The sequence below is a fragment of the Dermatophagoides farinae genome, chromosome 1, assembly GCF_024713945.1.
Source record: "Dermatophagoides farinae isolate YC_2012a chromosome 1, ASM2471394v1, whole genome shotgun sequence".
NCBI classification, from domain to species: domain Eukaryota; kingdom Metazoa; phylum Arthropoda; class Arachnida; order Sarcoptiformes; family Pyroglyphidae; genus Dermatophagoides; species Dermatophagoides farinae.
In genome coordinates this window covers 6500409-6523759 of record NC_134677.1, presented here as the reverse complement: position 1 = coordinate 6523759, position 23351 = coordinate 6500409, and the positions used below count along the sequence as shown (strand labels likewise).

Sequence of the window (23351 nt, the reverse complement as noted above, 5' to 3'; positions counted from 1 at the left end):
TGAAAAATAATAAATATATTGAAGTTTTAATCAAATTTATTTGCACTAAGATGTTGGCCTCGTCTGCCAGTGGTCACTTTATTTCGTTAAAACAAATTTCATTTTGCTTCCAGGCATAAAATTCTATTGATATTCTATATCCCTTATTGTTATTCAGAATTTGAAAAAAAAATATCAAATTGCTATTTGAAATTCATCTCGCGATCGAAACTAATTTGTATGAATGTATATATTGTTATTATGACCGAATAGTCTGATTCATTAGGCACAAGTGTGTTTGTATGTTTTTAACAAACAAGCTGCTTGACCATTATTTTTTTCTGAATAAATCAATCAATCAATCTATAATGATTACAGAATATAGATTCGTTGATCTTTTTACTAATAAATTTTGGATGGATAAAGAGTCTTATACAGTAATACAGTAATACTATATTATTACTGTACTTGAATCGAATTGACTGTTCGATATAACTGTATTCTGGAGATTTATCTGCCATCTTTTGACAGTAGGTGGAAAAATAATGTGAAGATTAAAACTTGGCGGAAAATATGAGTGATTTTATTTTTTGATTTATATAATGTTGATGATGATAATTTTCCATTTATAAAAATAGAATGAATATATTTTTTTGTGGGAGTTGTGTTCGTGTTTTTTTTCCATAGGAAATAAAATCAACAAATTCAACAAACAAAAAAAAAACAATTTCAATCGATTATGCAAACAATATAGATGATAGAATAATATAATGATATATATTGTGAATGAATGATGATTTCACTAATAATAGTTGACAACAATGTATAAATAATGAATATCGAAAATCAAAACAATATGGTAAACAATTATTCTTTCATTTTTGTCTACAATAAATACTTTGTTTTTGGATGATTTAAATGTCATATAATATGTTCCACTTGTAATGAATATAGAATATTTTTGTGCCTAAATAAGTGGAATATAATATGTAAAAATGATAGCAACATATTGACGCAATGATCATAATGATTTAGAACCATCTTCAGTAACAATGAACCGGAAAAATATATATATTTGGCTATAGAAAAAGTTTGAAGAAAGACGTTTGGTTTTCATATTTCAGCAATGTTATGTTGGGATTTCGTGATTTCATTCTCATTGAGAATCATTACAAAAGGCACCTGGTTCAACCGATTTTTTTTTGTTTTGTTTGGTTTTCGTACACGTTGTAGCGTTGATCAAACATTATATGTAATTATTCTTCAAGTTATATCACATCAGTTGTGCTACATAAAATCTATGATGATCCAATATGGCCATTTTTCAGAAATTTTTCTAAATATATGAAAATCATTAGATTAATAATTATTCCATATTAAAGTAAATACCTGAATGAATGACAATTCATTTTTTTTATTGCAATTGTTTTTATTATTATTATTCATTCCAATGGATGTTGTTTTTCAAGGTAATCATTAATTTCCTTATTTTCAAATGCACTATCACAAGCTGGACATTTTATTTGATCTTGTTCATTTAATTCAATCGAATTTTGCAAGCAATTACTGTATCAATAAAAAAAATATTATGAAGTTAATTAGAAACCATAATAAAGACAGAATAATGTTTGATATAAATACCGGCAATAGGTGTGATTGCATTTTTTCAAGATAATGATGTCTCGCATATCAATTTGTTTCAGACATTTAAGACATTCAAATTGTTCAATCAGATGATGGTCTTTTCCATTCTGATTAGTGGTAATTTTGGAATGCTGTTGATCGTCATGTTCATTGTCTTCATCATATTCTTCAAGTTCTTCTTCATTTTCTTCCTCTACTCTAGGCAACATTTCATTGACAAAATTCAAACTTTCAAATACGAGCTCATTTTTATATGGAGGTGCACCAGTTTCTTGATAGAAAAAACTTTTGGCTGAGTTTGTTGGAAAATTCTGCTCACTCGAAGTGGTGTGAATAGTTTCATTGAAACTAGTTCGAGATGAAACGCTATTTAGCGCATCGAAATCCAATGATGCTAATGGATTTTGAATGTAATTTATTGTTGATTTTTCATCATTCACTAATTGAACATGAGCTTTGTTATCGGATATTTCTTCCGTTGAATATGGTGGCAGCTCGTCGGTTGGTCTTAACGACTCATAAATACTATCATCATCTTTTTCGAAAAGATCACCATTAGTTTCTGTTGTTTCATTATCCATTAATTTACAATCAGACGTTTCAGCCAATGTTGAAGATTGATTCAAAGTGTATTCTTTTTCATTCTCATCCAACATTTTGATTTGAAGAAATATTGGACATCCAGAATGAGTGATACCATATGAAGATAAAGAAGCATCCATGTTTATGGCCAAGTTTTTACCAAAAATCCATTGTTGCAATTCTCCGGGGACATCAAATTCTTTTTCCACCTTTGATAGATTTAAATTCAAAGAAATGAATAGTTTATGATATCGATAGACAAATTACCTTTATTTTTAGCATTTTTACAGTCATTGATGGATATAGCTGAAATGGAATGGGTCCTTTGTGAGATATTTTATCCTCAATATAAAGATATGTTCTATATATTTGTAATTTAAAAAATGAACACATTTTATTACCGAATCGATAGTTAAAACTTACACTATTGGAGAATCGCAACCAGATATAATGTCACATTGACCTGGAGCAAATTTTCCAGTTAAAGAGCAATTAACCTTTTTAAAAGCAAGCTCTTTAGCTAGAACAGCAGCTCTTTGATGATCGCCATTAGCGATAGCGATTTCCAATTGTGATAAGAGACATCTTGACCATGAATAGTCATTTTTATTGCCAAATTCGTTAGGAACATCTAATAAAATTTAATACAATTCTTATAGCTAGAATCATAAAAATTGAATTGAATAATACTAACCATTAAAAGTCGACATACAATCTGTAGATTTTTTCAATGTTTCTGACGAAAAATGATGGTTCACAGGAAACGTTTGCATCAAACTATGACTTTGAGCACTTTTGAATAATTTTTCAGTGCTTATTGTCGACCGATCTGATTGTATCGAATCTTCAAGCGAATCTTTTTTCCCGTTACCAATGACATCAGTACATGGTCTGTTGAATTTTGTGATTAGAGGAGGTGCCCATATATTCATTGGAGAAAGATGATTTTTCAATGGATTATTCAAAGTGATCATTTCATTTGTAGTACGTATTGCCGATGGTGTTTCAGATAATGTGGAATTTGAAGAAGATAATGATGATAATGAATGATCAGATGTGCTACTAGTTAGCCAAACGTTTGAACATTTTTTCTCTGCAGCAAAATACAATGGATTCGCGGCTGTTGATGAACAATATTCATTATGCAGAGTACATGCATATTGATGGCGACAATCTTTCCGATGATTTCGATATCTTAATGTCCTACATCGACAATGTTTATGTTTACAACGGCGTGAAAATTTTTCGGGAGAATTTTTAAAACTCGTTTGACAAAATACATCTATGGAAAAAAAATTCAAGATAAATGTTCAAGTCATGATAAAGCATATCAAATTTTACCTTTTAAATTATGCGATACTGGTTCGTTACTATGATGAGATTTTGAATCATCTATTTGATCATTGTGAATATATTCGACTACAGTTGTCGCACTGGTTGTGTTGGTCAAAGAACCATCCGACATAACGCGTATCAATTCAAAATTGTTCATCTCATTTAAAAGATTATCAATAGTTTCTTTTCCATTTTTTGAATGTTCTGTTGTTGATTTTCGTAGTTGGAAATCATTTTTCTTAAAACGAACACTGTGCTTAGGGCTGAGCAATGCATTAGTAAGATTACTAATCAATTCAGTATCTGTTTTGCAATCACATAGATCATCGACTAATAGCACGTCACATAATTCTCGTTCTGGACATGGAATAGATTTATCATTTTTCTGATTTTCAGTCAATGTAGCTAAATATTCTTTCCAATGAAAAACACAACATGTGTATTTAGCAAATGGCATGGATTTACTTCTACTTATACTTGGTGATGAATTTTGTATTTGATTAGATTCCAATCGTTTAGTCTCAGCATTCATTGTACATCCGAAAACTTTTAAAGGATCAAATGTTTTCTCTGGAAGCATGGGTAAAATATCTTTCTCAAGTAATTCTTTACCACACAACGGAATCTCATATATAGATTCAATATCGTCCTTTCTAATATTCGATTTATCATCAATTTCATCAGAAACTTCGAGTCTATTTTTTTTCGATTCATCAATGTCTAATTTATTTGAAATCACTTCTTGTAAATTGACTTCGCTTCGGTACGATGGTAATGCATTAATTAAATTTTTCATATTCAATTGTTTATGCTCAGACAATGATCGAACCAGATTTGGCGGGTGTTGAATAGGGCTTTTTGTTACGATAACTTGTGCTTTAGAGCTACAATTTGTCGTTAAACTAGAATTCGAAAGACTTTGGGGAAAAGAATTACATGAAGTGGATACGGCATCATTATTTGACATAGGACTACTGGAACATTCTGTTCGTTGTCGATAATTGTTACCAGTTTTGGGCGGTTTTGGAGCCGGTCCTTTATTACGCCTTCGACGTGGTGATTGAAAATTTTCACTACTAGCATAATTAGATGTTCGTTTATCGCTCGATTCTGTACGAGTATTTCTTTGTGTGCTACTGCTACTACTATTTGTTATCTCTTCCGAAATATGTCCATCAATATGATGTTGTTGCATCATTTCAGTCATGCGATAAGGCGAACTTTTTGAAGCATAAAAATTCGTTTTTGAATTACATGGATGAAATCGAGGTGAAAAGGCCGTTGTTAATGATTGTGATTGTGAAGCCAAAAGGGGGTTTTGAAGAGGAAGAGAAGGAGGAGGAGGTAATGGGGAAGGATGTCCATCATTGATTTGCTGATGAGAGATATCCGATGAAAGACTGTTGTTTTGTTGAGTATTTGGAACACTACTTGGAATGTCGATATTATAGCTGGTATCAGTGGAACTTAATCCAAGCCTTTGTATTGGCCTGTTTTTTCTTACTTTTCTATTTTCATGATGATGATGATGTGGATGAGCCTCTTGTGGGTGATAATCATGATGATGTTTATCGGGAAATTTACGCCTCCTCATATGACTCCGATCTGCTGGTTTATTTATTTTGTTGTTATTACGTTTTTCTGAATGTGATTTTATCGATTTTAGCCGTAATGAATTTGCTAAAAAGCAAGCCACAAGTGAACGAAAGCCTTGTTTATTATTTGCTTTAGCATTCGAATCAAGACTTCTTTCCGTCTCGGAATCGATATCCGATTCATCAGTTAATACTGAACGACCAATATAAATATCAGCTACTGAACTGCTCGACGGAAGACTTGATATTGAAAGATCCGACCCGGTACGTTCAAGAAGGGCAGAATCTAACTGTTCACGCTGAAAATTGGGTGAAGAATCGGCATTTTGTTGCTTTGTTGATGATGATTTTTTCATCAATATTTCCGGTTCTTTAATCTGATGCATAGTGATGGATGAATGAGTGATCGTAGATTTACGTTGGTGAATGATTTCCGTTGGTACCGTTCTCAATGAGCTGATTACTTCACTATGTCTCCAACTGGCACCAGGTTCCTTGATTGGTTCGGATGCTGTAGCCAGATCTTCACCACCACAGCACATACTTGCATGAGGTTTGCTTGAAAAATGGCACATATGGGCCATATCTTCGGTCCATCGTTTGCCTTTAGGTTTTCTTGTTTTGCAAATGTGAGCACATGGATGATTACAACTATGACATTGACAATGTCGATTGTTTGGTGAATGTACATCGTGTCCAACCTATTGGTAATATATAAAATTTAGAATATTAATTAAAAAAAATGTTCAAGAAAAAAGAAAAATTTAAAGAATTTTGTAAATAAATTATTCGCCATCCATTGATGTCGATAGATGGCGTTATTGCGATATTTTTTTTCTTTTTTTTTTTTTTGATTCGTAGTGATTCCGGTTCATTGAAGTGAATAATAATTTTTCATCTCATTCATTACGGTGACTTGGTCCAAACACACACATTTTTCATTTTATACATTAATGAGACAATTCTATTTTAATTATTTCATTCATTATCAATAACTCTATCATTATTATTATTTATTTTTATATTGAACTAAAACACTTAATAATAACTTTCAATTATCAATCTAAAGGGTTTTCTCATTATTATAATTATAATAGCGTCAATGTGTTCATTAATGTAATTTACCAGTTGTTATATTCCATCATACAAAAAAAAAAATTAGAAAGAGAAAGAAAAAAAATTCAATCTTGTTGAATACTGCTGTAATGTTGATGTGTAATGTAGAAAATAATCGCTATTACACTTTTGTGAACTGTTAATGACATGTTTTTTGACTGTAGTTTTTTTTAATCCTTTTTTTTGGAACCAGAATTATTATGTTTTTTTTTCGTTAAAACGGAAAGGAAAAAAAGTTTCTTTTCGGTGTTATTCACACACACACCATAAACTTTTCAAAAAAAAAGAAAAAGAAAAATCTTTTTCTTTCAAACATATGTGTAATAAGGCGATTTTCCAATTTTCAAAATGAAAAAAATATGAAAAAAAACTAAAATAAAATGAAAGAATTAAAAATAGTATAGAGTTCATCTTTTAATGGGTTCATTCAGAATTTTACACTTTTTATAATATAAAAAAAAATAACATAACATGATCATGATCATCATCTCACAAACAAACAAACACAATTCCAAGTGATAATTATTCTAGACCATTCGTTTACGATGTTAATGTAAATGAATACAAGATTAAAAGCTTTAGAATTTTTTTTTTAATGTTCCATGAACACTTTTATCACTGCTTAATATATATATATAATATAATGATGATGATGAAATGTGTAATGTAAGATTCAATATGACCACACTTGAAACTAACCAGAAAAAAAACAATAATAAAATTCTTTATACACAAGAATCGTATTGGTTATAGAATTTAGAATATAACAAAACAACAACAATAATAATGTGACTTTTTTCTTAAGGAAAAAAAGAATTTTTATTTTTTATTTTACATGAATTCTATTAATTTATCAATACGCTATTACTTGGTTGAAATATTTCCCTTACATTTGAACGAATGGAGAAAAAAAAGAACATTTAGATCAATGGTCATTCATTGTTGTGTGTTGTATTTGTGGAAAACGACAACCGACGAAAATAAATAAATAAAGTCCAAACATAAATATCACATAATAATGATAAAAATAAACATGGACAAACGCAAACGAGGAAAAAATAGAAAAATAAATAGAAAATAAAAATAAAAAATGCGATTCTTTTTTTTTCTCTCTCTCTCGAACAAACGGATGAATGTTTGCCAAAAAAGAAAAAAATGAAGATGGCAGAAAAAAAAATTTTATACAACAAGAATATCCAGTGATAGAAAATCGCAATGACCATATTGTCACAATTATAATAATAATAATAGTGACCAATTGTAAAATGTTCAATTTCCAATGAAATTGCAATCTTAATACAGTTTCCGGAATGTAAATATATGATGTTTGTATGTATGTGTGTTTACTTTATTTCGATTCTTATTCTCCGAAGAAAAAAAAACCAAATTCATTCATTTTATTTTTTATGATGATTATTAAACAGGAAACACAAACACACATTATTGTCTCTACTATATATATTTAATTCCATCTCCAAATGAGCAAGAAATTCTCCAAAAACAAAAAAAACAACTAAAATATAACAATGTCTTAATTTTGATAGTCAATATTACCATTTTTTGTTGTTGTTATTGATTATAGAAGGGATCATAAAAGAATCAAACGTTGATAATGCAAACACATTCACCAACACACATACACAGAGCGGAAGAGAAAGAGAAAGAAATGAATAGATAAACACAAACAAGATGAATCTGAAAGGATTAATTAATTAAGCAATGGAAATTTGTAACACCCACAACAATACAATGATAAAGTTGAATAGAAAGAATAACATAACACTTTTTAAAATGAAAATGATTATTAACTCTTGATATAATGAATATTATATCGTAAATAATGTTCATATTGGAAACATTGATAGATAATAACTGAACAGTGTTTGGTTGGTTACCGCCAAACTTATAGGCATCTTGTTTAGCGAATGCGCATCAAGTAAATGAGAAAAAAAAGTGAAAAAGAAAAAATTCTACATTCTTCATTCTCATTCTCATTCATCCAGGATGTTTTTTTTTGGCCCGTTGTACGCATACACGAATATTTCATATATCGTTTTTCCATTATATCTCAACGAAATCGGTCTCGTCTATCAATCTATCTATCTATCTATCTATCTATTGGACCATCCATCTTTCTATCAAAATATTTTCGATTCAGTTTTTTTTACTACTTTAATTTTTTTTCTACTGCTTTGCTTATAAACATCCAGACACAAACACTCCTACACCACATTCACCCATAGGAATTTATCATTCAAAGATGATCTATTGATTACAATTAATAAATTCTAGCAATAATAATAAAATTAGAAACGAAATGGTATGTCAAGGAAAATAAAAATTTGTGTATTAATTTTCTGTGGAAAATTAATGCATACAAAATGAGAAAGAGAGAAAAAAACCAGAAAAAAAGACATATATCAATGAAAATCAAAAAAAAAATCCTCATCATTTTCGGCAATGAATGAGAAAAATAAATGTTAGACATGATGATACACACACACCCACCCCATTCCCCACACACACACAGACATATAGATATGACAAATATTTAATTGGACCACGTCGAATCAAAAAAAAAAGAATAAGATGATGATGTTGATATAAAGTATAAAAAAAATACCAGAAAAAAAATAAATAAATGAAAAAAAAACGAAACGATACATACGTGATGAGGAGCATTGAGGTAGCAATGTGGAACCGTTGTTGTTGGTGAACGTTGTATGCTAATTAACTGGCCAGGTTTCAATTGAACTGACATTCGTGATAACATTGTACCTATTTTTAATGAACAAATTAGATATATGATAGTATGTGTGAGATAGTTAGTGATATTAAACATTTGTGTTGAAAATGCATAACTATATGAATAAATACTAAAATAATTTATTCACAAAAACAACAAAAAATGATGTGAAAGTGAAATGAAGGGGGTGGATGGATTCCGAAAACAAAACAAAAAAATTTGATTCCTATCATTAGTAACTGATACTGAATTTTGTGGAAATTTTCAAATTTTTTATGCATAATAAATTCTAAAAATTATAAAATTTTCTATCAAACTTTCGATTCTAGTTTCATTTTCAATTTAAAGGTTATATTATTGTTTTTATGCTAATACACATATTGTTAATATTCGTCGATTTCAATGTGGAAAGAAAAAAATTTCCAATATTTTTCGATTTTCATAATGATTCAACACATAAAAGTATTGGCAAACTTTGTTTTTTTTTGTTACCCGTTACAAAAATCATTTGAGCATAAAGTGTGGAGTGGAAAAAAAATCGAATGCTTACTCCTTTCGAAATTTTCTTTATTTTTTTTTGCAATAATGTTTCAAATTTAATAGAACAGAATTGTGAAAGAGGTAACGATGATGGAGATTAAGTCAAATTGAAAATGTAAATTATCGGCTTAAATATTGCGGGAATAAAAATGTGCTTTCACAATAAGATACGGCAAATATTGTGTGCATCTGTATGCTATGTAAGACCTATTTATGTAAATGAATTCTACCAAAACAACAACAACAACAACAATGAAAATATAAAGACTAGAACATCTAAGTCAAAAGTTTTGAAGAAAAAATTCTGACAGTTAAAGTTGTTATTATCAAAACTATCAATCAGTTACGCTTGAAATAACATCATTGTTTTTCTGTTTTTTTTGTTTTTGTTTTAATGTGATGTGAAAAGAATTGATTTCTTACCTGATCTAGGTCTGCCAGCATAATTATCGACTTTTGTCAATTCGGATATGGGTAAAAATTTGGCAAAATTTTCTTTGGCAACAAAATATCGTCTTCCATCGACAGTTCCATCACCGGATCCGATCGCATTATCCTTGTTTGATGAATTAAAAAAAAAATTTTGCAATTTTTCATTTCAATTCAATATATATATACAACTTACGAATTCGATGCCAACGGTCCAATCATTTGATATCTGTGGCATACGTCCAATCCATCTGACAATACCGAATTCTGGACCTGATGATTTAACCCACGCAACTCTTTCGCCCAATGAAAGAGTTGGTGCAATCGGCTCAGCAAACAGAGGATCATCAGACGATGAGCTTTCATCCGGTGCTGTTGGACTTAAAACTATTAGGCATTAAAATGTTCATACCGATTGCAAAAAAAACGGTAAAAGAGAAAGAGACAGAAAGATAAAAAAAAAATAGTATAAAGTTAGAGACATTACAGTAAATACGATAATTTAATATGTCACTCGGGAAATTCAGAACAGAACAGAATAACCATAGATTGTATGGATGATGATGGTATAGAGGAAAAAATAAATAGCAACACACACACACACACCAACCAGCCAAGTGAAAACAAAACAAGCAAAAAAAATAAAATAAAAAATAAAAGCAAAAGTATATGAAACATCATCATAGTCAATGTATGTACAAGGACCAGAAAATCTGTATAACTTTTTTTTTTGTCTAATAAAGCTTAAATGGTTTCGTTTCGAAATATATTATTGGCTTTAATTATACTATAATATGTATGTGTTTGTATAAAATGCCATTCAAAAAAAAAACAAATAAATGGTTAATGGGGAAAGAAAAAAAAGAGATGGATAGCAATAGATACAAGTAGGCAAGTCAAATGATAGAAAAAAAAAACAAAAACAACAAAATGAAACACTTGGATGATAATAAAGTTTTTTCTTCCAATGCTTGAATATGATATTTAAACAAGAGAAACAAAAATTCCTATTTTGGCTTTTATGAATAAAAAAAAACAAAATTCCAAATATCATGGCTATCATGACAGTTTCTTTCAAATCAGGAAAATCTATTGTTATATTAGCTTAATTAGTTGATGATACATAATAATTTATGTACACACACACACACACACACACACACACACAAAGAAACATAACTTTGAATGCGACAAAAACGTTTGGAATGAATGAAAACAAAGACAAAACAAAGACAAAACAAAAAAAAATCTCAAAGACGATTCATACAGAATGATTTTATATCCAGGATATTTATATCGTAAAAGATTGATCAATTCGAAAATGAATGGAAATATAGAAAGAAATAAGTAGAAAAAGTATTAGTATCACATTTAGACATTTGAACATATTCCAAATTAATTCTGTGATAGTTTTTTGACTGGAAATCTATAGAGAAATCTATCTTTCTTGTTATTGAATCAAATAGAATACAAGAACACACACTCACACACACACAGATAACCATCACATTTCTAATTCGAATTCTTTATGTGAAATCACAAAAAACGACGGGAAATAAAAAGAAAAAAAAGCAAACAAGAGTATTAAGTAGCAATCGATCATTTGATTTTGGATAATTCTGCCAATGGATGCACAAAGAATCAAACACCATTTAGCTATGCCACAAAATTCAAAACTTGCTTGAAAATTTTGTTTATTTGTGTGAGTAGACCTTTTTTTGTCATACACAAAAAAAACCCAACACACATTGAAACTATAGTCAAAAATCGAATGTCCCAAATGGGACTTTATATTTCTTATGAAAGAATAACAGGAAATTTGTATGATTTTGTGTGAAGAACAAAAAAATAGCAAAATCAAAAAAAAACCGAACCGGGAAAAAATCGAAATAAATTGATTCATAATCAATTGACCTGAACGGCAATAAATGATTAGATTTTTTTTATGTTCATCAAATAATGTCTCTCCGATAGTTACGATGTTAGATAACATGACATCAAATGAATGAATAAATGACTGAATGGATGATGGTTTGAATGAATGAAACGCTCCAAAATAAAAATAAAAAAATATCTAGAAATCATTGAATTACAATATTCAACGTTCAGTTAAGCGTTTCAATCATTGCCACCCGCACAAGCACACATCAAGAATTGACAATCAATTGAAGGAATTTCAATAATGAAAAGAAAGTGAAACTTTTTTCTCTTTTTTTTTATCTAGCAAAAAAAAAGATCAAAGATCTTGTATTTTATAAGAAATTAAAAAAAATCGATGACAAGAAAAAAAATTCATTTCATTTCTGGTTTTTTTTTCATTTTGAAAAAGATACGAAAATTGAAAAGTGTTAAAAAAATGACATTTCATGACATTTTACAATCCGTTTTATTATATAAGTGGCTAGAAATTTGATCAAATCTACAACACACACACACACACACACACACAAACGCACATACATATTAATAGATCATTTTTTTTGCCCAATTTTGTGCTAAGCCAAAGTAAAGAACATGAAATTGCCCTAATTTTTAGCCATTGATTGCAGCTCATTGTGTGTGTGTGAGTGGTATCTGAATCAAATCACATCCTGAAAAACAACTCAAAGAATTGAATAAAAGAGACTAAAATAAATGAACAGAAAGAGAATTTCAAAAAAAAACCAGATAGAAAACTAATTCCAAATGAGAATATGACTGGCTAGACGAGTATGTGTGTTTGTTGACGGGCACACCACAATCGTACAATAAATGATTGTCATCATCATCATCATCATAAGAAAAAGAAAGAATACAAGGAATTTTTTTTTCATTCTTTTAAGATATGAATTCTAAGAATATTTTCATTTGATGCGATTATTTTCGACGATGATGATGATGATGATGATGATGAATAAGAAGAAAACAACAACTATGGCCAACCAATTTGATAATTTTGATATAAGAAAACACCATACATACATATACGCATACAAATGCATACACACACACACACACACACACACGTACTAAAGAATAACCAAGAATGAGAAAGGGCAATCAAGTAATGATGATATATGAAAGATATTACATACACATGCACAACAATCTACAAACCAATGTCCATGTGTCTTATGTGTCTAGAATACTGATCAGTAATAATTCCAGGGCACTGGTAAGTTTCACATCACACACACAACAACAACAACAACAGCAACAACAAACACACTCAAAGACAAACATTCCAAAAGACTAATGTCCATACATATACCATCAAAAAAAAAAAAAAAAAAATCACGGCCGATTTGTCTTCTATATTTACGGAACATTCATACATGCAGAGATAGCTATTTAGTTGAATTTTTTTTTTCGCTTCGTGATTCTATTCTTCGTAATAATATAAAAAAAGACAATGTTTTTTTTTTTAAAAAAAGTAAAGCAATGAATGTTATTCTAAATGGATTTAAAGAGAAATGATTCAAATGATTCAAATGAAAGACTAGTAGTAGTCCTGTATTATCATCATTTTTGATAAAACTATATCAAATAATTGTAATTACAATGACAATCATAACAACAACAACAACAACAACAAAAAAACAACAATGGCAATGATAAAAGATCATAAAAATTATGCCAGACATGTTCATGTATGTTCACCGATGTGAACATTTATATAATAAATATGGAATCAAGTATTCTTAAAGGTACATAAGAATTAGTTCATAGATTCTATTTCTTTCTTGTGGATATGTGTGATTGTTTATTATCGAATTTTCCAAAAGAATGAATGAACATCTTGAATATAAATATAAATGTATGACAACAACAACAACAACAACAAAAAATCGACTTGTTTACTATTAAATTTATTCCATATGTCCAAAATTCTGGATCTAAGAATCATGATAAAAACAGAAAAAAATATTCATCTGGATGTGGTCAGATATCTCTCTCGATTTTGAAATCACATAATGAGTTCAGTTTTGCTTTCCAAGTTAGTGAAGTTGAACCGTGTGTGTGTATGTGTGTGCAAAAAAATCTGTCATTCTATGCCTGGTTCTTAACTGGTATTTTTTTTTGTCGATAATTGGTATGTTTTATGTCCTTATAGCCAACAAAAGAAAAAAAAATAAAGCAAACATCACCCACACGCAAAAATTCTAGCTCAAGTGGAAATGGAAATTTTAGCTTTTAGAAAAAGAAAATAAATATAGAGAAAAAACTTGGTTTCGTATGAAATTCAATCTAGTAATGATGATAAGGAATTTAACCATCTGAGCACCAAACATTAAAGAATTCAATTTTATATTTATTATTATAATAATTATTGGCATGAAAATTCATTCTGTTGAGAATGAAGATGATGATGACCCGGACCGAAATTCTAGAAACTATATGATCAATCTATAAAATCATCAGCATGATAATAGCGGGAATAAATTTTAATTTATAATTTTTTTTTTTTGGAAACACCAAAAATAATTTGCCATTCATTCATTTAATCATCATCATATTTCACAATATATTCTATGGATTCAATTCAATCATTATCCAATTTTTTCATCGATTATTATGATTATTATTGATTGTATCTCATTAAAATTATGGCACAACGACAAAAGCAAATTTGGACCGAAAAAAAATGAACAAGATCGAGATCGATGGAATGTGTGTGTGTGTATTTGTGAAAAAAGTTTAATCTTAATAAAATTTTTTAAAAAAAAGATAAACATTCACACCAACATCTAGATAGACAATCAATGTGAAAAAAATTGATTGAAAACCTTTTGTTAATAGACTTTAATCAATATTTTTTTAAAAAAATTAATATAAAACTCAAGATATGAAAATCCTATAAACGTATGATGATTTTTGGTATTCAAGGCCAAAGTTATTATATCAAAAAAAAGACAAATAATGTGTTCCATATGTGAATTTCATACATTCTTTGGAGGCCCGTTTTTTTCTGGTATGAGAGAAAAACTTTTTATCAAAAAAAAATCCAAAATATGAAAACAACAAACATTCCAATGTAAACAGCTAAAAATAATGAAAAACTATTATGGCAATATGGCTGATTTTCATTCTCCATAAACCAGAATATTTCATGATGATGTTAATTTTGTTGATTAATAATGATGATGGAATGGAGAAAAAAAATAAGACAAAAAAAAAATTCAACCAACCTGAAAGTAGTTGTCCAAATGTACTTTGACGTTTTTTGGCCAAATATGAAGGCAATGCACGTACATCGATACTATGCCGTGCACGGCGAAACGATGAATTGAAGAATGGTGTTATCGGTGGTTTACTTAATGTTGCTAGCTTTGCAGGTAATGATGGAAGATCATTCAGATGATAGGATTCACTTGTCGTTGTTGATGTTGATGAATCACATGATTCTTTTACCATACGTAATGGTGTATGTTGATGTTGTTGTTTTTTGGTATTTTTTTCCGAATTAAAATGATCACCATGTCGCAACATAGATGAGACGGCTATCGATTTTCTTTTAGATTTTAAAAAATTTGCTGTTATATTCATCTGGGAATGTAACTTATGACTTAGATAATCTGGTATACTACCGCTGCTATTTGTACGGCTAACAGCACCACCAACATTATCAGATTCTTGATGTTTTGATTGATTAGTTGTATATTTTGATGATGACAAAAGAGGTGGTGGTGGCGGTGGCGTTGGCGGCGGCGTTATCGATAATGGTGGTGATGGTGGTGGTGGTGGTAATGGTAATTCATCTTCATTCAAACTTTTCTCATCCAATATATGATGAGATATTGGACTTTTTTCATTCGTATGCCCTGGAACAATGGATGTATCCAGTAATGGCAATGTATTTGGTGGTGGTTTCTTTAAATTCGGTATGTTTGGACTATCCAAATGTTGTTGTTGATGTGTTTTTGTTATTGTTGTTGATGATGATGATGATGGCATTGACAACCTATTCTTATTATTCTTAGCAACATCAGCAACCGATTCATTAATACTGAATGATACTGAATGGCTAGAGGATCGAGGCGATAGTCTCTTGGGCGATGATAATAATGATGATGATGCATATAGGTGATGAGTGATTACTTCCCGTTGATCATTAATATTTCCATCACCATCACCGCTACCACCTTGTGATGTATCGGATAAATATTTTCCACTATCGGCATTTCCCGAAACATTCATCACGCCGTTTTTGTTATTGTTGTCTGTTTGTAATGATTTGTCTGTGAAATTACATCGCAATATTGATAAATTGATTGAGTTGAAGAGTATAACTATATGAATGAAAATAACATTGATTTCTGTCGATGAAAAAATAAGTCAGCCTATTAAATTCATGGATCGATTGGAAAGAAAAATGGAAAAAAACCATGAAAATCGAATTAGAATCTAAAAAATGGTCTTTTTTTTGTTATTAGATCTATCTATAATTTTATAGGTCATGCAATTCATGATTTTTTTTTTTGTAAAAACAAAAAATAAAGTTTCTGCTTTTTCTTCCTGGATAAGATAACTTGCGATTCTTGAATTTTTCCTTCTTTTTTTTGCCTTGATGGCTGCCACTGCCTGTATGTGATATAATGGCTAACTGAGTGGCAAGGAAAAAAAATTAGAGAGAGGAAAAAGTCGACAAGCAAACACAAAACGATCACAAAATTTTAGCCACATTAGGGTGTGGGAGGCACAAGAAAAAAAAATCTAATCCTCAATCAATCAAAACTTATCAATAAATCAATAATTGTATAACGAGAATATCGTTGAAAAAACAATAAGAGTTAAGTTGCAAGTTGAACAATTTTCATTGATGGAGAAAGCAGAAAAATAAGAAAATTTCATATAGCTCACAAAATCATATCGTCTCGACATCATCATCATCATCATCATCATACACTCTCTATAAACTCAGCGATTTTTAGATGAGTTAATTTTATATCAAAAAAATTTATCGATCATCAAACAAAATTCTTCCTCTCTCGCTCTCTTTCACTCACCATTGTTTGTTCACTTTGAATCTTTAATAGTAGAAATTGAGATTTTGACGACTTGAGAATTTTTTTTTTCACCCATCCAACAACACTTATGATCATTTCTTTGGAAAGAATGATGCGTATTTTTAAGCTATATTTTACCCGCCATCTCGTGTATAGAATCAGAAATGAATTTTAAATGATTTTTTTCTTTTTGAATATACTTTAATAAAATACAATAATAACAATATACTACGTCAGCATTTTTTTTGTTGTTATTTCCCAATGAACTCATGGATGACAAAATGATGATAACATTGACGTGTATACAGAGGGTTATATGAATAACGGGGGTGGATGAAAAAGATGGTTTGATCATACACGTTTGGAATCGATAGGCGAGAACCAAACGAACGAACGAACGAACGAACGAAAAAAAATGATTGCGTGTCTCGACAATTGACTCGATTTGATTTGATCATCACCATCTAGTTAAACTGAATGAACAATAATGATGATGATGATGATGATGGCGTTGTGTCTTCAACGGCAGTGACGACAATCAATGCCTCACCTAACATTTCTCCGCCTCATCATCATATCCTGCAATTGAGCTTTTTGTGTTTTGTAGAATTTCCTTAATAATCAGATGAACAGGAGAAAAAACCGAATCGAACTCGAATCCAAATCGATTAATTATTGATAACTATCATGAATTCGTCGTCAAATTTTATTCATACAACAATAACAACAAGTTTCAACAACATGAACAACACGATGACGACAGAGAAAACATGTATATATTAAAAAAAATAAACATAAAAAATGTAAAAAAAAGTAATTAGAATAAATAGACTAAATTATGACAAATTTAACACAGAGGCAGACAAATGTTCACACATACACAGACAATATCTCTAGTTCTGGTTGAATAATCGTAAATATCATAAACAAAATTATGCAACTATGTATGGATCGATCAATTATTCATTGGAAAAATTTTGTTCATCGAAATAATATTCTCCAAGAATTGCTCAATCAACAACAACAACAACAACAGCAAAACTATGATAAAATAATGAAATGAAAATGCATTTTTTCCATTCGTTTCACAATGTGTGGAAATTGATAACCAGTCAACCAAGTGAACGCCAAGAAAAAAAAACGCCAACAACAAAGAGAAATGGCTATGCCTTTATAACCAGTGATCATTTGGAATTTCACGATCGAATATTTGAACATTGGCATCATTTATATCTATAGAGATTGATCAATGTATTTTTTTTCGTTCTCTTCTCTATGGTAGAGAGACACAACAGAAAAAAAACTGATTTCAATTTAATCTTGGAGATAAGAAATTTTTTTTTTTCGTTCAAGATTTATACGAAATAAAACGGAAGAAATTCATCGATTATTCAAGTTATTTTTTGGTTGTTGTGTTAGATATATGTAAAAAAAAGAAGCACACAGAAGACATTAAAATTGATCAATTTCTTTTTTTTTCGGCTGGCTTTACATATAAGAGTATCATTTATATATATTCGACCATTTTTGTATTGATATTCTGATACACGCCCATTAGATGGTAAAAAGTAGGTGGATGATATTTAGCTTTTAATGGAAATTTTTACATTTTCATATCAATACATTTATTGCCGGTGGTTTTTACTGACCATTCACTTTCATTCTCACTTGTAATACTTTCATAGCTCTCCAATGAAGATTAATTACATTATAACAGTTGAAATTTTTTATGTTTGTATACAGTACAAAAAAATATTGTCAATGATTCTATAATGATGGAAAATAAAACGATTCGATTTTTGTTTTTGTCAACAATAATGATTGCCATACAATTGCCCTTGGATACGAGAAAAAAAAGCCGAAATATATAAAAAAAAATCGAAAAACACTGAATGGTCCAGCTGCGTCCAAATCAAGTGAATTTTTTTTTTGAATAACAAAAAAAACTGACTGACCAATAGACAAAATATTTTAGTTTGTGTGTGTAAGTGTGTGTGAGATAAATAAAAAGAAACCAAGACCATTTAGTTATAGTATTCTGATGATAAAAGTATATGCGCAATCAAAACTGAAAAAATAACATGAACATAATGATGACAACCAATGTGGATAATTGGTTCATTGTAATTATTCATATATTTTTATGGACTATCAATAAATTCATGGCCATAAATGATTACCAATTTTTTTGAGAGTGTTATCACATTGATAATAGCCATGGTGGTGTGATAATCGAAGTATTGTAATAATAATAATAAGAAATAAATAGTTTCACCGGAAAATTCCAAATAATTGGTTCCCCTGAATACAATTGTGTCAACTGGGATATATAATCATAGTGGACAGAAAAATAAAACTCTCATTATTATTTGAAATCTAAATCGGGTACGAGAAAAAAAAATGTATCGATGATGATGGGGGTGTAATTATTATCATCATTATAATCATTATCGATATTGCATAAAACATGGTGGACATTGAAATTATAGCCAACCAAAAAATAAAAGCAAAACACACACACACTATATCAGGATACTAATGATGCTGATGATGGTTGATTGCATCTGAAAAGAAAAAGATTTTATGTTCGATGGGGCAAGTATAAAATAATTATTATCACTACAATATACAAGCACATTGTATATGAGAAAAAAAAATACCACTATGATGTGTGTGATATATAAGATATAAAGTTGATGTTTAATGTTAATAACGGTTAGTGGTTTTAGCTGGTAACACACTATTTATTCGTTAGTGTTTTTTTCATTTCCTTTCTCAATGATTCAATTCATTGTTACATGTTTTCATTATTTTTTTCTGGTTTCTTATTTTGTTTTTATAGCCAATTATTTACTGGACACATTGTGGACAAGCTTTTTTTTCAAAGCTTCGACATTGATCATGTTTTTTGTTTTGTTTTTTTTTGTGTGTGTGTGGTTTCGTGTACGTTCATTTTTTTCATGTGTAGAAAAAAAACTTTTACAGTTATTCTTTATTATTAAGAATAACAACAACTACAAACAACAACAACAACATATCTTCTCAATATTAAGGAATATCATAAGAACAAACTACCAAAAGATATCATCATCACCTAATAATAATCCAACTAGTAATTGTAGTGAGAAAGTAATAAATATAAATGGATGATCAAGACTAAAAAAAACAAACAAAACACAACAAAACAAGAATAATAATAATGAGGTTCAGTAAAATAAACGAGAAAAAAAAATTATCCAGAATATTACTCACCATTGCTGACAAGAATTAACTAAATAGAATAGAATAAGATTCTTCAATATCAATCAATAAATCATATACCAAATACAAAAATGTACAAGTATAATTTTAAAAAGTTATACAGACAAAATGAATTATATCGCAAATAATAATGATTGGAAAGTAATAAAATTCATTACTTACAAATTTAAAATGAATGATGATGATGATAATGGTGATCATGATGATGAAAGACATTGGTTAAGTCAACAAATGTATCATGTCATTATTATTATTATTATCATCATCATTCTTGTATGAATTTATTATCTGATGGTCTCATTGATGATTATGATCAAACGAAAAAATTTGATCATGAATCTATTTTATCACAGGTTTTTAACAAATACTTTTTGTTTTTCTTGTTTGTTTGTTTGTTTGCTTCATTACTTTCCAAGTACGAGACTAATATTTACAAAAAAAAAAAATTCAATTATTGGGCGAGGCATTTTTGTTTTATCAAAAAAAGAAAAAAAAATCAAATTGGATTATAATGATGATGAAAGCAATGGAAGCGAAAAAAATTCGATCATGATGATAATGAATGATTGAAAGAAAAGGACAACATTGAAAATGATGGAATTTGATTTGTATCGATGATGATGATGATGATGATCATAATGATGAAAAGTTTTGAATTTTTTTTTTTTTTGGCTGACAAATTATGCGTGTGGGTGTGCAATCAATTTGAGCTTACACTAGCAAAAACATTTACACATAAATACGCTCATTAACTTACGAATTAAATCCGATTAAATGTTTTCATTTTCGATGATTTTAATTTTTTTTATATTTATGGTCATGTATCGGCGATATATCACAATTTAATGCCAGAAAAAAAGTCACCAATCAAATATGTATTAAAACTAGATTATTATCACTCTTGACTACTGACAATAGTGATGATGATGATGATGATGATGATAGTGATAGAGAATATTGATGTTTGTACAACAATCAAAACTATTTTATCTTATTCTTGATCGCTTATTTGCTAAATTCAATGTTGTTGAATACTATTCTGAACCGAAACGTAAACATTATGCATGTCCTGTGTTTGCATTTACATTTGACCAAGAATTTTGTTTGCGTTATGTCAATAGAGATTGGTACAATTCTCAAATCAAAAAAGATTAACGAAAACTTACAGACTCTTATGTTTTCGGTATTCAAATATGCATCATACACTAACAACATCCAGTCATTATGTCCGGAAATCACCAAACATTATACATTGCATCAAAGACTGGCCATTAAATTTCACTCAAGAATCAATATATATATATGGCCTATAGAATAATCATTATTCATGGAGGAATTAATATGAACAAGATGAGAAAACAAAAAAAAATTAAAACAACATCGAACACTAATGACAAAAAAAGTTGAAAGACCGATGTTGATTATGATGATAATCAATTGATGAAAAAGAACATTTATGGAAGAAATATGAGAAAAAAAAGTTAACCAAACCAAAAAAAACCTTGTTTTAATAAATGATTTGTTGTCGTCGATCGTGATCAGATGTTTTTTTTCACCGATCCATGAATAAAGATACTATGATGAACGTGATTATTATGATCATTTTTTTCAGAAGAATTTGCTTTCAAAATAAATTTCAAAATTATTTTGCCCACTATGAATAATAATAATGGTAAAAAAATCGACTATATTCTTACACACCCACACACATACATACACACAAAATTTCATTCGATGCAAAAAAAAACATCAGAGTATGGTTTATAATAAATGAAAAAAAATGTGTAAACACAACACACACACACATATTCGGTATTTTTTTTTTCTCTGGTTAGTGGATCATGGATCCTTTTAACCGTCGTGGTGGCCGCGTCGGCGCTATTTGTTGGTTGTTATAAATTCTGGACCACTATCATTACCACAACCACCACGGCCACCATCATCACCACTATCACAATCAACAACAATAACAACATGAAATTCAACCAATACTAACAACAAGAATTGCAATGACTGTAACGAAAATAATATAACCTTAACATTATACAATCGTTCAATCATGATACCCACAGACAAAAAGGCTATATTTTACCCTTCTCGTTTGATAGAAAATTCTATCTATTTTTTCCCTAGTTTTTCTATATCTACACGAATATATAATCCAATATTTTTTTTTGGGTAGATCCATTCCATTTTTGATATTTTTTTCAAATAGTGGTATTCTAGTGGTATTACCATCCAAGAATGTAGAATGTGAATACACAGAAAAAAAGTACTAACTAACGGTTCTTGTTTGTTCTTTCTCATTTCGTTTTTGTTGGTCATGATTCATTTGGGAATCCGGCTGAACAATGCACAACGTATACACATCACATCACATGTACACAGTTTTAATGGATATAGAATGAAAAGTACAAGAAAAATATTTGTGACTCTTTTGCTTTTTTTTTTTGCTCGAATGTGGAGCAGAATAAAGTTATTTCTCACATAAAACATGTGAAAAATCTTTGGTTCGTTCTCCATTTTGCCAAATCATGAATAAGAGAAGAATAAAAATAAGAGGCAAACGAATTTTAAATCAAATTCAATGGATATAACTTCAGTCATTTTTCTGTAGCTTTAAAACCAACAGAATAAATTTTTTCATCGACCAGAAACAAGAATCAAAAAAAAAAAATAGTGAACTTAACGGAACAGTAAAGCATCGAAAGTGTCACATTATGTGTAAGCGTTTATTCAAAGGGGTTATGTAATTGTGAATGAATGAGTCCTGTAAGGCAAGAATATATCCTAGACACACAATATATTATTATTGCAATGATAAAGATCAATTTCACATGCGTATTTCAATGGCATATACATGCTAACACATTCTTAATGTGGCTATAGAATAATTTTTTGTAGTTCACAAAGCACATGTAATGTAAAGTGAAAGCACAAAAAAAATGAGGATGATTGCTTTAAATGTCCAAAACGCTGGACATTGAACACCCATCAAAACAACATCCATACACATGCTAAGTATTAGTAAAACCGTATGTGTATAATAATTCATGACCGAACGGACAAAAGAATTCAATTGGTCAATATTTTATACAAAATGTACTCGCACATGTGATAATTTTTTTTCTTTGAAAA

General features: G+C 29.4%; 1 protein-coding gene across 4 annotated transcripts; it reads right to left on the bottom strand.

The window, feature by feature from the left end:
- Window positions 1-540: 540 nt before the first annotated feature.
- Window positions 541-21940, bottom strand: LOC124491610 (uncharacterized). 4 transcript variants are annotated; one of them, XM_075731538.1, is made up of 13 exons: window positions 20971-21940; window positions 20376-20636; window positions 15135-16286; window positions 10163-10353; window positions 9961-10093; window positions 8920-9029; window positions 3547-5836; window positions 2900-3487; window positions 2629-2836; window positions 2473-2566; window positions 1621-2414; window positions 1369-1545; window positions 541-1315 (listed from the first exon to the last, which is right to left on the bottom strand). In XM_075731538.1, exons 3-12 carry the CDS (start codon window positions 16141-16143, stop codon window positions 1422-1424), a joined length of 5541 nt encoding a protein of 1846 aa, XP_075587653.1. In that variant the 5' UTR covers window positions 16144-16286; window positions 20376-20636; window positions 20971-21940; the 3' UTR covers window positions 541-1315; window positions 1369-1421. The 4 variants fall into 4 exon arrangements, with proteins under 4 accessions (XP_075587653.1, XP_075587610.1, XP_075587698.1 ...); XM_075731495.1 differs by having other exon boundaries at window positions 20376-21520; window positions 21705-21922; XM_075731583.1 differs by lacking the exon at window positions 20376-20636 and having other exon boundaries at window positions 21380-21940.
- Window positions 21941-23351: the final 1411 nt, after the last annotated feature.